The 17,888-nt window shown below is 40.4% G+C and overlaps 1 protein-coding gene across 1 annotated transcript; it reads right to left on the reverse strand.

Annotated features, from left to right (window-relative positions):
- Nucleotides 1-575: 575 nt before the first annotated feature.
- Nucleotides 576-17,077, reverse strand: tmem68 (transmembrane protein 68). The gene is made up of 10 exons (XM_074652224.1): nucleotides 16,925-17,077; nucleotides 16,201-16,354; nucleotides 13,568-13,741; nucleotides 13,154-13,253; nucleotides 11,223-11,390; nucleotides 10,634-10,827; nucleotides 9,186-9,246; nucleotides 8,696-8,835; nucleotides 3,391-7,467; nucleotides 576-3,137 (listed from the first exon to the last, which is right to left on the reverse strand). Exons 2-9 carry the CDS (start codon nucleotides 16,258-16,260, stop codon nucleotides 7,363-7,365), a joined length of 1,002 nt encoding a protein of 333 aa, XP_074508325.1. The 5' UTR covers nucleotides 16,261-16,354; nucleotides 16,925-17,077; the 3' UTR covers nucleotides 576-3,137; nucleotides 3,391-7,362.
- Between the last annotated feature and the right edge of the window lie 811 nt (nucleotides 17,078-17,888).

Below are 17,888 nucleotides of genomic sequence, written 5' to 3' on the forward strand. Positions count from 1 at the left end.
TATTTGATGCTAGTTTGACTGTGAGCTTTGTGGAATACCCCAGGTGCACATCTTCATTTATAAATAAAAGTATATTTTGTAAGAATTTTTGTAATGCTGAGCCTTTTTGTTAAAGTTACTTAGATCACTCAAAACAGTGCAGTTTTATTCTCACTTGGAGAAGTTGCCTTTGATTTTTACTGAATTATATATATTAAAAAAAAATATTGCAACTATTTTTTGCAATTTTGACTTGCTCCTGCAATTTATATAGCAAAAAAAACACCTAAACACATCCCAACATGCATTACAATTTTTTAGAAAAGCTGCCACAAAATGAGGCATTTTAGGAATCCCAAAAAAAGCCAGTGAAATCCTGAAGGGACTGATGAACTATAATCCAGTGTGTAAATACTTCACCAATGTGGTATCTTGCGCCTGGCATATTGGATTAGATGTGCATTCAGTAACCACCCTTCTATATCTCCACACTACTATTCTCAGTCTTCATTAAGCCACCTAACTTACTGCCAGCACAAACCACTGTGATAATACAGTTGATCAAATAAACAGCGGAAAGGAATTTGAATGAAACATCTTAATAAAATAGATTTATTAACAGGTTGGATTGAATCTCAATATTTAAAAGTGCAACAATTATATATTGACATAATTTAAAAAGACATGTTAGATCATTTCAAAACGAATGAAATCCATAAATATGGAAATAAAAAGGCAACCAGGTTACAGAAGGAAAAGCCTCCCGTTAGACATCACTCAAAAACACAGTTGGTCTCACAAAGGATTCTTTAAAAATGAAAATAATCAGAGTTGGCAGTGATACTTTGATGACTATGTGTGTAAAACCATGTTTTGAATCACAACATTTACATACTCATGCAATGTATACAATAAAGTGACAGATCACTATTTATAGGGATATGATAAATATTACAGTGAGAAGATACTTGAGTTCTGTGAGTGGACGCTGCTGGTGGTATGAGCTGTCATTGAAAGGCTCAGTTTTGGTCTGTTCCCTGGCTGTTGGACCACATACACACACAAACACACATCTATACAGTAGGCCCACAATTATAGAAATCACACTGAAGTGCATAACATGTTTTCTTACAGTGATCATTTCATTTAATCTTATTTACTTGAATTCAACTTGAGACTTATTTGCAGAACATTTCTATTTACCCGCCTTTAAAGGAATACTTCACCCCCAAAATGACCGTTTGTAAATCAAATACCCACCCCCCCGTGGTAACTTGAATTCTTGAAAAAAAAGACTTAACTAGAGGGTCACGTTTAACAGCACAAAACTATATCAAAACATCCGTTTACAAACTCTCACCCAACTCATGTGGTATAATCCAGGTCTCATTTATCCAGTCGGATGCTCACTACTTCCCAAACACATGCATCTTCTCTAAAACCTGACTGTTTAAAACACTTTGGACTCGTCTGGACTCTCACACGTGAGCAGCGCGCCTGCGTTTTGTTAACGGATTCTTTCGACATAGTTTAGCTGTTGTTAAACGCGGCCTCCGTTCACTTCAGTTCATTCAAGACTTTTCTCCGTTTTTGTGATTCTCCGTTGGCGTGACAGAAAAACAAAGTTTTATTCAAGAATTCAAGGTAACGCGGGGTGAGTAATTGATATATAAAAGATCATTTGGGGATTGAAGTATTCCTTTAATGTCAGTTCTTCTGTGTTGTACCCTTCTCAGTAACAGCGTGTAGCATTTCGGGGGATCTATTGGCAGAAATGGAATATAATATTCACAACTATGTTTTCATTAATGTGTATAAATGACCTGAAAATAAGAATGAGTCCTTCATATCTATATGGGGAGCAGGTCCTCTTCATGGAGTCCGCCATGTTGCTCTGTCATGTTTCTACGGTAGCCCAGAAGAGGACAAACCAAACACTGGCTCTACAGAGCATCTATTGTGGTTTGATGTTACCTGAAGGCCACGGTAGTTCTCCGAAACGCTCGTCAAACTGCGGTAACGTGAGCTGCAGAGTGCAAAACTGTGATACCGCCAGCCGCCGTCTGACTTCCGGTGCTCCTAAAGTAGTGTTATTATGGTAAGGATGGCCTCTGAGCGAGGCTAACAGCGTTACCACGCTTTTGCACTCGGCGGCTCACGGTACCGCAGTCTTGGAAAGGGAGGAGTGAGCGGAGGGGTACTCAGTTGGTTGCAATCTGCAACCACACCACTAGATACCACCAAATCGTACACACTGTCCCTTTAAGAGTCATTCCACAGTGAAACCCTTTGGTAAGGCAGCTTTTAGCTCTCATCTCTGAGCTGTTGGAACAGCCTGACAGAGGAGTTGAGGAGAGCTGACAGTGCTGGTATCTTCAAACAGAATTTTAAAACCTGCCCTCTGCTCAAAGGTAATTTATGTCTTTCATCTATTTGATATTCTTTAACTAAATATAGTTTACTAGTCATATTCTATCCTCAGTTTGTCAGTTACCTGTGACTGATAAAAGGCACCTACTGCATCAGCTCACCTATCAGATCTCGTTTGGCATTTTCAGAGGTATGGCACATCAAAGTCCACTGCTATTTAAAGGGCTACAACGAATAATTTCATTATTGATTAATCAATTGATTTTTTTCTTTCAATTGATCCATGAATTGTTTTAATCTGTAAAATGTCAAAAGAAATAGTGTAAAATGCATTTTATCGTGAGTTCCTGGAGCACAAAGTAATGTCTTCAAATGTCCTGTTTTGCCCGACCAAAAGTCCAATATCAAAAGAAAAGCAGCAAATCCTCACGGTAACATAAATCGGCGTTGATTCATTTTGAGTTGATCAACTAATGGTCTCAGAACAAGATGGTTGCTGTTGCTTCTGAGCCAATGGAAACTTCTTACAACAAAATCAATATACTGTATTAAAAAGGTTGTACAATTGGAAGCAATCAACATGAGATGGTCTGACACTGACAACCCCAAGGTTAGGCCTGTCATGGTAATTACCTTATCGGTTTATTGTACGATATGTGGGCATGACTTCGATCGTTTTTACGTTATCGAGTTATCGTACGATATATAGACATGACTTTGATAATTTTTACGTTATCGAGTTATCGTACGATATATAGACATGACTTCGATCATTTTTACGTTACTTACTTATGTACAATATATGGACATGACCTCGATCGTTTTTACGCTATAGATGTATCGTACAATATATAGACATGACCTCGATCATTTTTACGTTATCAACTTATGTACGGTATATGGACATGACCTCGATCATTTTCACGTTATTGAGTTATCGTACGATATATGGACATGACTTCGATCATTTTTACGTTATCAACTTGTCGTACGATATATGGATATGACCTGGATCATTTTTATGTAATCAATTTAGCGTACGATAAATGGACATAACCTTGAACATTTTTATGTTATCGAGTTATTTTACAACATATGGACATGACCTCGATCGTTTTTACGTTATAGATGTATCGTACAATATATAGACATGACCTCGATCATTTTTACGTTATCAACTTATGTACGGTATATGGACATGACCTCGATCATTTTCACGTTATTGAGTTATCGTACGATATATGGACATGACTTCGATCATTTTTACGTTATTGACTTATCATACGATATATGGATATGACCTTGATCATTTTTACATTATTGACGATATATGAACATGACCTCGATATTTTTAAGTCATTGACTTATCGTACGATATATATGGACATGACCTCGATCATTTTTGCTGACCTCCATATTGCTCGTTGTGTTTACACGCCTTTTTGTTTACGAATGATAATACGAATGTCACCAGGATTTTAGCCAACATGATCCTAGAATAAACGGCGGGGTTTCCTCTACCATAATAAGACTTGGACATTGTGCAGACATTGCACATTTTTGTTAACAGAGTACGAGAGTCCATTTTATTTATTGTTTTTGGTTGTGTGGTTTTATTTTATTTGTTTTATTTATTTAGATTGTTGTAATTTTTTTCACATTCCACTGCCAATGTCTGAATGTTGTTAAGAATTAAAAGTTCATTGCTCTTTGAAAGGATGTACTTGCATTCTTATGCTATTATATTGTCATTATATATCAGTGGTATAAAATGGCACAATTATTTCGGGGACAGTATATCTTCCAACAAAAGTAGTTATCGTGACAGGCCCACCCAAAATAATCCCTCAGTTAACAGTGGACGGTTCACTGACAATAAAAAAAAAGAAGAGAAATAATCATACCAGGAGTTATCTACCATATGTCTGTGATTTGGTTCATTTTAAAGCCCAATTCTATTGGAAATATATATTTGTGCAAAATAGACAAAATAAAAAGAACACATTACAATATAATGTCATTTTATACTACATAAACTTCACAAAGAGGTGAATCGACACCTCTGTGACGGTCTCAGGTGTTCTAGTTATTTTGTCCAGCCTCTGTCTACAGTCAGTTAGAAGCTACTGTAGTGTGAGAAGAACTACGTTTAGTGAAAGGACTACAACTGTTTACATAACTGGGACTTTTTCATTACTGATTTTTACAGGTTCATTAGGTAACGCTTTATTTTGACAGTCCATTGATATCCTGGAACTTTCCTGAGTAAATTAGCTAGTATGTACCTATTGAATGACTACTTATAGGGGGAATGGACAAGGTGTTCAGCTGGTTAAAGACCTGCTCCATTCAGTGTTTAACATGGTAGCTGAAGAGTGGAGGTCGGTGGAGGTTATAAGCAGTCGTTAATATCCAGGGGGGAAAGAACATTCTCCTTGTCCCTATAATTTCCCACCCTTTTTCTTATAACTCTACTACCAAGTTAGATAGCCAATTTCTAAGACATGTCCTAATTATTAACGACACAACAGATTATTTTTTTTTATTTTTTTTAAATGATTGGGACACTTTCCAGGAAATTAGAAAAAAAGTAAGACGCCTGAAGAATAAAGCGTAAAGCATCATTATCTGCATTAATTCATCAATGAATTGAGGGATAAAGAAACCCACTGGAATTTATGTATAGTCAATATAATGAACACTGTGTGATCTCTAGAATGAAGAATGCTGTTTTCTATTGTATGTGTGTATATAGGGCTGAGTATCGGTACACGATGCCTTTAAGGTATCGACTGAAATAACCCAGTATCAAGGAGTATCCAAACTTCTCCAGTCAAACGTCACCTGCATTCGATCCTTTTTGTACCCAGATCTGGAAGAAAGGACTATTTGTATGGTTTTGCTGCAGCAGCCAATCACCACAAGCGTCCTTTGATTTAATGTCAAGTGTGATTGGCCCACTGCCACAGCAGCTACAACCCAAACAGCTGGGATTGCCTGCACACGGCTCGCAACATGACGATGGCTAACGTTGCTAACAATGGCAGCAGTGCTGACAGAGTTAACAGTATTAATCTTAGGGGGAACCGGAGGTCAAATTTTGTTTTCCTAGCATGACCCGCCCTACTCTGCCTCCGATTGGCTAGTAGTACTGGTACTTGCCTTCGTTGGTTAGGTTTAGGCATGAGGAGTGAGATTGGTTAGGGTTAGGGTAAGAACGTCAGGGTAATCCAATAAGAGGCAGAGTAGTGAGGGTCATGCCTTCGCCATCCTAGGAAAGAGATAACGTGAGGGTGTACGTTATGCTTCCGCGACAACGGCGTACCGACCCACGATGGCAGAACGACATTGTTGCGGTAACCGCCAAATGAGTGCAGAGCGGTGGTGATCAGCTAGTCAGTTGGATACACACACACACACAGCTTCCAGTCACATGATGGGTCTCGAAAGAAGTAGAAAAAAAGGTATCAAATGAAGTACTCTCTTGGTATCGGTATCACTTTAAGGGTACTGGTATAAGGAATGGGAATGGGACGTCACCAACAGTAAATTGGCCATTTTTGGAGGATAAAGTGTACGAGTGTCATCCGCTGGCTGTTCAAAAGATAACACTAAACACTGCACAGTGAATCATATTCAAAAGCTGAATTGTAGTATATACTGTATAGTATACAGTCAGACACAAAGGTAGGCTAATGTTATGGGTTTCATTTTGCAAGATACCGGTAGATTAGATATGCAGTATTAGTCAACATTTTCTTAGTATTCTGTTTGCATAACATTAGCTAGTTTATCTTTGTCCGGATGATTGTGTAGTTGGCATTTGGCTTGTAGATCTTAATGTCATACACCCGCCCGTTTTTAAACTGGACATCGGCCTCCGAAAGATTTACATATTGTGAACTGCTGACAGGTTTTCACTTACGCCAAAACACATCATTGACTGTAATGGGTGGAAAACTGTTAAGGTCCTCCTAATTCATAAGGATGGAGATCATAAACTAACTTCAATTTTGTAATAAGTCGCCCCTTTGTGTCTGTCAGCTTCTCTTTATATGGGCATTTGTCTTTCGAACGTACTTTATCCATTTGTGATGATGAACGATTGACAGATAATGACAGTCTACTGTAGCTCCGTACGCTACCCTCCAAAAATGGTGGCGCGTCCAAAAAATGTTCTGCGATTCCCATTCCTACTGGTACTGGTATCGTAATCTCTTAAACAATACCTAGACCTAACTCTACATACAAGTTACACCATGTTGTCATACTCCTTTAACCTTTAGGTCAGTGTCTGGTATGTACCTGGGGCAACTATACTGGCTCATACCGGAAACTCCAACTTTAAAGACATGAAAACCAAAACGCCTTTTATAGTGGGCCAACTGAGCCGCTGCGTTCAGCTCCGTCTACTCCGCCTGTCGAGTCAGGAATTAGTGTGTGCTTGCTCCAGGTCGAGTGAAACTCAGAGTGATGTTAAGTATACAATTGTCTGCATAGTCACTGCAATTTATAGGTAAAGGACAATAAACCAAATGTATTGACTAACCAACATTATGATGACATAAATGTACTTCTATCACAATTTCCAATAAAAAGAAGTTGCCTGAATCCCATATATTTAAACTGAGAACATCAACGACAAAGACATCACAACACACTGAATTAGATATTGTGCATGTCTGTTTTGAAAAAATAATTATCCTTTCATTTATCGTTTTTTGAGGTATGATTATTGTCAAGTCCAATATCACAACTTCACGAGGTGTAGCTTTGAAACAGATTCACCAGATAAGTCGCAAGGAAACATGTGAGAAAGGTGCGATACAAAGAACTAGTGTGTCAAACGAACCTCAGCAGCTGCAGTCAGTAGTGTTGAGAAGAAAGCTGTGCAAATATTCCAACGTGTGAGGCCACCAAACCTGTGCACACTGCAGCCGTCTGAGCTGACGTGACGGGTCCTTTTGGTTACGCACCGTATAGCTTGTCTCTGTTGTTGTTGCACTGCTGGTGTTAGTGCTCTTTGTGTTTGGTGTGAAATCTTTCCAACAAGGCTCTCAGGATGTTCCCCGGGATCTGCTGGTGCTGGTCTATCAGAGCCTGGACCGCCTGCTGTATCTGCGGAGCAACAGCACGGCGTATGACTGATGGACAACTGCTGTTTTATAGAACAGCTCACACAGATTTAGAATTACAGTGATGGGAGCTGCTGCCACTGTGCACACAAATAGTTTTTTCCTCCATGACGCCTGTGAGATTCTGTACTAAACAATGTAATATAAAATCAATAATATCATTGTTATGACAAATACAGTGTTAACTAAAAAATACAGTCACAGATTTAACCCTTGTGCCTCACTTTAAAAAGTTGCTCTGATGTCCTTAGAGGACAAAACTGTCTGCTTCAAAAAACTGCACTAAAATACTATATATTCATATTATTTTCCACTTTCACCGAGTTAAATCTTTTAACCAACATCAGTCCTGATCATAACTACCAAATAGTAATTAATTTTCAGACTTGTAACCCTTTACATGCCAGTTTGTTTACATAACACCACTGTTTTCTCTCTATACTAAATGCTAGAGGGGTTTATTTTTTCACAGTCTGGGATATGTCGATGATTAGCAACAACATTGATTTCGATGCATTGCATCAAACACTGCAGTGCTCCATAATACAGCAGTGATGCCACTAGTGGAAAGCAGGAGAATAGCATATATTTTACCAATAGGGCAAACATGAGAAAATGCCTCAATCTGGTTGAAAATAGTCAAAATTAGAATGGCACTCGGAAAGCACAGACCTCCGCCAAGATGCCTGACTTTAAAAACAGATCACAGCTCACAGCTAGCTGTACCGCGAGGTGGTCGGCTTGTTATTAACACGGTGTGTTTCCGTGTAACGTATCGGCGGATGCCTCTCTCATTCAGCGGCCTTCTTATGTCTGTAGAACGTTACACTACGTTGTCTCTCATCCCGTCATCTACTGCTTTTTTTCTTTCTTTTTATTTTATGCAGTAACGGCTGTGGGATCAAAAACTGTTGTTTTAATGGGTTTCAATGGGGACATATTACGGGTCTGAGTGTCTGTTATAGACTTACTATTATAGGAGCTGAGGTTGAACTTCCTAAATTAGAAAAAAAAAACTCCCCCCCTTGCCAAAATGCATGCCATATGCATTAATACAGCCAAAATGATCGAAAGATTTAAAACCCCAAAATGTCCCTAGTGAGGCACAAGGGTTAGAAATCTTATAGACTCAACCCAATGGACTGTGTAATGGTCAATGCTCACATTATTTAAATGGAAGAGAAGAGAAGAAAGAAAGAAAGCTCACTGACTTTCTCTGCCAGCTCTGCGGCGTTTACGTTGGGGTCATACGGGATGGGATCACCGAGGAACGTCCGGAACTTCACAGGAAATCCACCGTAGACGGGAGCAAAAGGGATGCGAAAACTCTCATACATCCAGCGGAAAAATCCTGAATGACAAAAGACAGAGAGAGAGAGAGAGAAAGCATATAACATGGAGAAATGTCAAGAGAAGATTCATATCCACCTGAGTCAGGTCAGCACCCTGCCCTTGCTACCACACGTCTGGTAATAGTCAAACTTGCATGTGCAGACCAAAACGAACACTGAATATATCTACTAACAAGTATCGTGTAAGTAGTGAGAGTGTCACTACGCTCTTCAAACAGCTGGATACAACATCTACCTGCAACATGTGTATGGAATGTCGTGTGACTGTGTCCTTTGTGAAGTTCAAGGTGTGCGTCCATCAGTGATGCCATCAGCTATCTTTGTGATTTGAGCTTTCTTCTACACTTACTGAGTGTCCCCAGAGATCTGAAGCCTTCCCGCAGATTTTGAGTAAACATTGGAATTACTGGCTGGAAGAAAGAGAGAGAAGATTAGAGACGAGGTTCTTTCTACACTGCAAAGGTCTAACATGGATACAAGGATGCTGCATGTTTACTGTAAGGGCAGAGTAACGAGAATCTAATTAGTTAACTGTTATTCAGAACAATCCAGACATGCCGTTTTTAAGACAATTTGAATGAACCATTTGAAAGTTTGTGACGCCCCCGCTATATTGAAACAGTTGAGCCAAAACCAAGCACCGCCCATCAGCTGGAGCAAACTCTCTCATATTACAGCTAAACAGTACACTACAAGATGTTTCTGACAACATCTGAGGAAAGAAATAGTCATTACAGTAACTAGAATATTGATTCATATTTGATCAGCGCTGCCTAGTTTGACCGAAATCCTACAAATACCAATAGAAGCACAGGAGGAGGCAGAGGAACCTGATTTCTTTCACAGGTTATCTGTCTCATGCACTACTGTCAGGATATAGTGATAAATATGAAAATATTTCTTTTTCATATTTGCTCCAATTTACCAACTGCAGCTTTAACAAGCGACCAAATGAAACGCACTGTTAGTTTGATTATATCACAGATTCCTCTGGGTCAGTGATTCTCAAAGTGGGGTCCGTGGAACTCTGTCAGGAGGTCCACGAAATAATTTGCTATAAATTATAAAACTGTGCTGTATCATTAAAAAGTACATATCTACAGATGGGGACCATTTCCGCAATTAAAATAACCATGTTGTGTCCATTATTCCAGGGGTTCTCTAACTTGTACGGGCCAGGGACCCGTTAAACGGTCTGTCAGTGCAGCGAAACTTCAGCGAGTGTGTGTGTGTGACGTTATAGCTGTGAACGTAGGTGTGGCAGACAGAGTGTGTACATTTATTTGACAGTGAATAAATGCTACGAGGCTACAACTCCTCCGCTCAAGCGAGCTCAAGACCCGAGCCAACTTCCTGTATCTGTAACGCCGGCTCAGACTCTCTTAAGGTGGACCAGCTTTTCCCCTTACAGTGATGAGTTTTTCTCAGCTTTTTAATTAATTATTAATATTTCTTTTAACCGGTTTAAACGATAGCGTTAATCAGTTAAAATGCTTAATGTCGGTTAACGGTTAAACGGTTAATTATTAACATCGCTAGTCACAATCATATCAGAGGTTTACTATTCTATTGGCCCAAAGCTAACATGGGTGGGAGTAATGGACACAATATGTTTGTTTTATAGGTGCAAATGGTCCCCATCTGTAGATATGTACTTTTTAATGATACAGCACAACTTTATAATTTATAGCAAATTATTTAGTGGACACGGACCCCACTTTGAGCATCACTGCATTACTCCCACGCATGTCATATATATTTTTTATATGACAGTAGAGTTCAGGAAGAACAACGCACCACTTGAGAGTCGATGGCGACCTGGGCGAAGCCTCTGCGTTTGCCCCAGATGAGAGGGTAGGTCTCATCACTGAACAGAGCCTCCCGCACTCCTCCTGGAGAAATGCCCAACAGGTGGCCGTTCCTCAGAGCCCGCACACACTCCTCCTGAGGACCGTGGATCACACTGAACACCTCCAACAGTAACTTGAAACCTGGAGGAACGGGGACAGGGGGATTTAGGGAAAGGACACAGCAGGATAAGAAAGAGCCGAGGGGAAGAGTTCTTTTTGCAACCAGAGAAGTCGCCCCCTGCTGGCTGTTAGAAAGAATGGAAGTTTAAGGCACCTCAGCATTGGCTTCACTTTTCAGACCAGGAAGCTGCTCCTTGATTATAATACACATATGAAAGTCTAAACAGTGGACTTGCATGATTGAGATAAAGTTGGAGTTAAGAGTTTAAACCTTTTAGCTAAGCCTGAATTTGTGTGAAAAGAAGCAATTCAAAACAACAAAATGAAAAGTAAACCAGATGCACATATGAGGAGATCAGCAGTTCTTGTGGAGATTAGTGGTGTATGCATTCATGTGTGAAGCACAATGTGAGTACCTGGGACCTTGAAGAGGAAGTGGTCGGCTACAGAGTGGCAGGGCCGTCCCTTCTGGATGATAACATTGGCCAGAAAGTAATAGTAGTCTATGGGAATGGCTCCATGATAGTACACTATCAGTGCTGGTCCGTCGTCAGGGATCTTCTCCATCCCATGGATCTCATAACCTGGTACACACGTCAGAGAACATGAGGAATGCATGTTATTCCATTAAAAGCGAATAAGTACTGTGGCCCTGAGAGCTAAATGCACTCACAGCTTAGAAAACACATGCAAACACAAGCCAACTAGAAAAGTGCACTCAGTAGAGAGCAGATCTCCACCAGGTGTGTCTCCCTCTCCCCTACCAAACAAAGAAGACTTGAATCTCACTCAGTTTTGCCTCCTGGCTTCCTTACAGTCAAGATGGCGGCGAAGATAACAAAAACAGGGCTTCATTCATTTCGTATGGTGCCTAACTTTAGTGGATCATAACATATCGGGTATAGAATTAATCTGCAGATGCTCCAGTTCAAAATGAGACCAAACTTTTTTATGGATGTTAGTTTTTGATCCATGACAGAGGCCAAAATGTGGCCTGCAACAGGTAAGGCTTGTTTGATTACTGGAAATGCCTTTTGCTACTGAACCAGTTGTTGATCACTTGCGGCCCCTATCGCCCCGTAAAGAGGAGTGAAGTGTCAGCAATCAATGATGTTATAAAACAGTCAATAAGATAGGTATTTCAAAAAGAGTGAATCATCACAACCACGAGAGGTCCTTGAACATACAGTCACAAATGAGCACAAAAAATATGAGGCTGACGGGTGTAGTAGTATGAGAGATTAGCTGCGGACAGACAGACAGATACACACACACACACACGACCGCATGCATGATCTCCCCACAGGCTTACGCCTGGTTGACATAATGTGGTAAGCATATTCACCAATTTGACAAGACATGTATGGCATTTAGAAAAAAAGGTGCAAAGTGAGAAAACAGAACTAAATAATACCATACTGTATATATATATATATATATATATATATATATATATATGTATATACTTACATACATACATACATATATATATATATATATAAATATTAATAACACATTAACGTAAAATCTTTTTAACGCCACTAATTTCTTTAATGCAATCGATCTGTCGGACGTTGTAGCGGGCTCAGAGTGAAGATACTGGCATCATATGAAACTAGAAAACCTAATGAATCCGTTGGTGTCATACTAGCTTTTCGTATATAGGAAAACATGTCATGGCCATTTTCAAAGGGGTCCCTTGACCTCTGATCTCAAGATATGTAAATGGGTTCTATGGGTACCCACGAGTCTCCCCTTTACAGACATGCCCACTTTATGATCATCACATGCAGTTTGGGGCAAGTCATAGTCAAGTCAGCACACTGACACACTGACAGCTGTTGTTGTCTGTTGGGCTGCAGTTTGCCATGTTATGATTTGAGCATATTGTTTTATGCTAAATGCAGTACCTGTGAGGGTTTCTGGATCAATATTTGTCATTGTTTTGTGTTGTTAATTGATTTCCCATAATAACTGTTCATATAGAAACTAGCAAGCACAGACAATATAAGGTACATGTGCTCAGGGACAGAAAGAGGAAGAGGAAGCCGACAGTAAATATACATTAGAGGTTTGTTTGGGTATTCTCACAGGTCGGTGCCCCCAGACAGTAAGAAATAAATAAAATACTACATTGATAAACACAAACAACACATTTCTACTGCAAAGCTTAGGTATAAGGCAAAGACACGCATTTCTTCACATATGCCTTCCATCAAGCTCAGGGGCTCAATATCAGCACTGACAGGAAGAAGTGCAGATTCACCTCAGATGGTGATAACAAGTGTATAAATCCTATCTGAAGGGACAGAATCTTCAATAAATGAAGTCCATGACGGTGTCTTACCATGCCATATGGCTCCATGTCCGTCCCACAGAGTAGCCAGGGTCTTCCTGGCTCCGTCCCACAGGTTGTTGCAGTAAGCTTCCCTCAGCTGATTCTTCCTCTGTTAGAAGAAAACATCAGAAAGTATACGGTTTGGAGTAGCTCAAAGAGAGGATGGGAAAACAGCAACCTGGGTGTCATTTCAATAGCTTTGTCCGTAACGCTGTATTCCTAATATTCCCCTTTGTTTAAGCTTCGATTTAATGACTGTGACTGGACATGACTGTCAAATAACAGATCTGTTTGGGCTTGCAGGACCTCATTATTATTCTCTTCTTATAAATCCCTCTGATACATTACTTGCAAGTACACATACTAAACATTAGGTAAACATTAGACGTGAGAGTGCAGATGGGTGAAAGAGGGTTTGCATACCTTGTAGACATGAAGGAAGAGTATAGAGAGGTACAGGAGGATGACGATGAGGAAGGGCAGGATGAAGACGATGGCCAGAGGGGTGAAGACCCAGAGCAGGTACTCCAGAACACTCAGGTAGTCCTCCAACTGACCGAGGCCTGCCCATTCCTCACATGCATGAAAGACACACACCTGTGGACCGGGACAGACAGGTCAATAAGTAGAATAGTCACTGGATGGATTGTCATGGAATTTTGTAAAGACGTTCATGTTTATAGAAATGCAACTGCTTTATTTGAGCTGGATTTAGTCTCTTCCTTGTGTGTTTGATGATTGTGTTTGTCTGTTGTGTTTTATTTCTATTTAAACTGTAAACTGGTGCGCTGTCCTGACCCAGGTCTCCCTTGGAAAAGAGATTCTATCTCAAGTGATATCCTGATTAAATAAAGGTGAAATAAATAATTACTAAATAACTAGAATTACTACCTCGCAGTTGAATGCCTCCGCCAAACAGTCAAGTTGCAGTTTACATCCATGTCTGTCCAAAATGTAATCACTTCATCATTTTATCCTTTCACCTTTGACCACCAGATTCTAATTAGTTCATCCTTGAGTTCAGGTGGCCGTTTGTGCCAAATTATAAGAAATTCCCTCCAGGTGTTCCTGACATATCGCGTTCATACTGTATGGTGAACACGGTGAACAGACCCTTTAAGCAGGCTTAAAGGCCTTTAACAGAGCTAAGCCTGAATTTTCTCTGAAGGCGAGGGATGGCAGTGGTATAAAACAGCAAAGCAGCAAATTCTCACAGTAGAGAAGCTGCAACCACTGAATGGTCTGTGATTTTGGAGTGACGCTGAGATTGAAAAGTGGCTAATGGTGTGGAACTGTGGTTCAGTGGCATAAGCCAGTCCTTGGAGTGGTATGCCGCTCCTGTTCCACCACCAGCATATACCATTTCCTAACAGCAGGTGCTGCTTTAAAGTGGTAGGCCTCTGTCAGACTGTCACACCAGCACCGGCTCCTGATATATTTTGTCTTTATTAACAACACAGCGCCGTAAGCATAAATATATAAAGTCATTTGATACTTGCCGATGTACCCCGAGGCTAGAGCTAGCCTCCTAGCCACCATAACCAGTCTGACTAATCGATAACATAAATTTAGAGGCAACTAACCAAATAATACTGGTATAATACACCTCATCTCACATTAATAAAACTCCAGGACATGGAACATTAACTAGGTATACGTAAATGGCATATTAATTATTATTAGGCATAAATTCTTTGAAACGTTAACCGGTTATCATTGTGGCATAAGCCGTTTCTACCAGCACAGATATGATAGACGTCAGGGTATTTTCTCACTTTAATATATCTTTGGATAGTCTGAAATGACAATGTGTGTTTTTACGTAGACACCTGATAATTTTACTGTAAATTTCAATATTGGCTGGAGTCTGCAGAGGCAGGTATACATCCTGTCTGCCAGGAAGGGGGATTTACATTTATTAATTCACAGCATTTAACTCCCTGCAGCGGCATATGCCGTTTTGTACCGACATAAATATGATTGGCATAAACATCGGGGTACGTCCTCTATTTTAGCCTTAAAAGATAGATTATAGTGAGAAAATACCCCGATGTCTATCATATCTATGCCGGTATAAACGGCTTATGCCACGATGATAACCGGTTAACGTTTGAAAGTGCTGGTATGACAGTCTGACAGTGTCCTACCACCACTTTCAAGCGGCACCTGCCGTTAGGAAACGGTATATGCCGGTGGAACCAAGTCCCCAAGAAGTGCGCCGGTTGTCGATCCCAACTTTCGTAGTGGCCAAACCGCTGTACTGCAACTTCTGTGATTGTCACTTGATGCATTGGACCCGAAAATAATTTTTCCTATAGACTTACATTGGGAAAGGGACGTCTGTAACTCAGCGGATGATTTTTTTTTAGGTCAATCAACTTCCCAGTACGAACACTCTAATAGCCCTTATTTAAAAAATTAAGTTTTTAAAGTTGTAAAACGAGCTAATAGCGACTTCCAGAGTTATTTCCCTTCCTCCGTTCATTTGAATGAGACCCAGAACGAGGCTGGAGCGCAAGCTGTGACGACGGCATGGTGTTGGGACCCCGTGACCGAGTCGTGTGACCGAGCGGACGCTACTGCGCATGTTCCATGTGCCCAAGATCCGGGTACTTTTCCAGACGGAAGTCGAGCCATTTTGGCTTCATGTGCCACTGAGCAACTTTCATAGGAATGAATGGGGCCACTGCCTCCAACGCTGTATCCAGTTCTTTTAATACATCCATGGGTGGAACAGGAGCAGCATACCACTCCAGGGACCGGCTTATTCCGCTGAACCACAGTGCCACACCATCAGCCACTTTTCGATCTCGGCGCTAGCAAATCACAATCAATTAACTGATTATGAAAATAGCTGGTGATGAATCCTCTGTCTACCAACTAACTGATTACCTGAAACAAGTTAATCGTATGAGCTCTGAATTCAATTATTACTGTACCAACACACTGAAACCTTTACCGTTTGTCCCTCCTAGCTGTTGCCTGATATAGGAGACAGTTTGCAGAGAGAATGAACAGCAATCATGTTGTAGATGTCAACGGACAGGGTTTCATACCAGGAAGGAGACGGTGTCCTCTGCTCCCATCAGACAGGACTGGTTCCCACTGTCAGACATCCTGCCTCTGGAGCTGTAGTTCAAACAGCTGGTGACAGCCTCAAAGGGGAAGGAACACACTACATGGAGCACCTGCTGCTTACACACCGGTGAACTAAAGGAGAGGAGAGGAAAACACCTTTCACTTAGTTCAACAGCTCAATGAACACAAGTATTTATTCTTGTTATACTGCATTCCATTAGGTAGAGTTCAGCTGTCTGTGTGAAGGGAATACATGGACATCTGAGGGGTTGGGATTGTTTTGTCAATAATATATATATATATATATATAATAACAACGTGCCTTTCAGTAATAAGTAGGCTGAGCAGTAAGTAAGGTTTACAACAAAAAATATGGGTGTTTGAATGTCAGTTTAGTCACGAGTCATGACAGCCAGCCCTCTTAGTGTCACTGAATCAGGTGACAGCTGTGTTGCATGTTTCAATGGCAGCTAGTGTTCAGATTAACGTTACTCGAGCTATGAGGAGCAGCCCAGCGAAGAGACTAAATAATACAATAAGAATAGTACTACCTGTGGTAAAACAGAGAGCTAATGAAGGTTCATTTAGCAGAACTGAGAGTTGACAGGAAGCCTTCAGTGTGAACGTCAACAGCTCAACGTCACCTCCACTAAACTCTAAACACTAAACACGGTAATAAACATAGAAGACGTTCAAGGTTACCTCAGACTGTCACTCTGTCAACACAGACGGTAAAAACACGCCACCGCATATTTACTGTGAGCTACACCATAGATGTACAACAACACAACATACAAATGTGTTAGCTACCGTAACAACTGTCCTGTTGTAACTACAAGGCCTATAGAAAGGAGGCTTGCACACGCGTCATACCACTGGGGGTATTGCACATGCGCAGTAGAATCTGGTCTGCACGACCGCAGCTTCAGTTACACTACGCATGCGTTGTACCCCGCACCCCAGGACCCGTGACCTGGCCTCCTTTTATAGGCCTTGTTCTAACCCCGGAACGATTTCTCTGTGACACTACATGGTGTTGAGGTTATTCAGTGTCCCCTGGAAAACACCGCACCGACAGAAAGGTTCCGTTCAGCGGCAACATAAAGGAAACTTTATGTCAAAACACAACCTTCAAAATAAAAGCAGCAAAAACAAATACTATAAATGTCATACTTTCTATTTCAAAACAAAAACAATCCGACAATAGCAACACAGGCCCAGTACTTAATATAGTAAATGCAATCTAAAAAAGTCTAATAAAATAAGAAAAGGGTCTACTAAAATGAGCTAATGCTTTCTAATAACTAAAATCAAAAGTTGTCACTCAATACGTGTGATAATATATTGTTTTATAAGTTATTTTATAGGGCTGTATTACACTTTCAGTATTTGTGGAGCAACATTGTAAAGAGAACTGTACGGTGTGTGTACTACATCTCTCATTCTCAAAAACAGTATGACTGAATTTGAGGGAATCTCATGTTTTTTTTTTACTTTTATTGAAATTCAGCAATAGAAAACATTTTACAGTCTTCATTTGCATTTTGTTGTTGTTCAACTGTTTATTTTGTACACACAAAAACAGTGTTAAGTACTTTGGATTAGTACAGTGATTTTAAAAGTGGGGTGCACCAGGGGGGCCTCAGCAAATTGCCTCCAATTTGCT

Source organism: Sebastes fasciatus, chromosome 11 (assembly GCF_043250625.1).
Source record: "Sebastes fasciatus isolate fSebFas1 chromosome 11, fSebFas1.pri, whole genome shotgun sequence".
NCBI classification, from domain to species: domain Eukaryota; kingdom Metazoa; phylum Chordata; class Actinopteri; order Perciformes; family Sebastidae; genus Sebastes; species Sebastes fasciatus.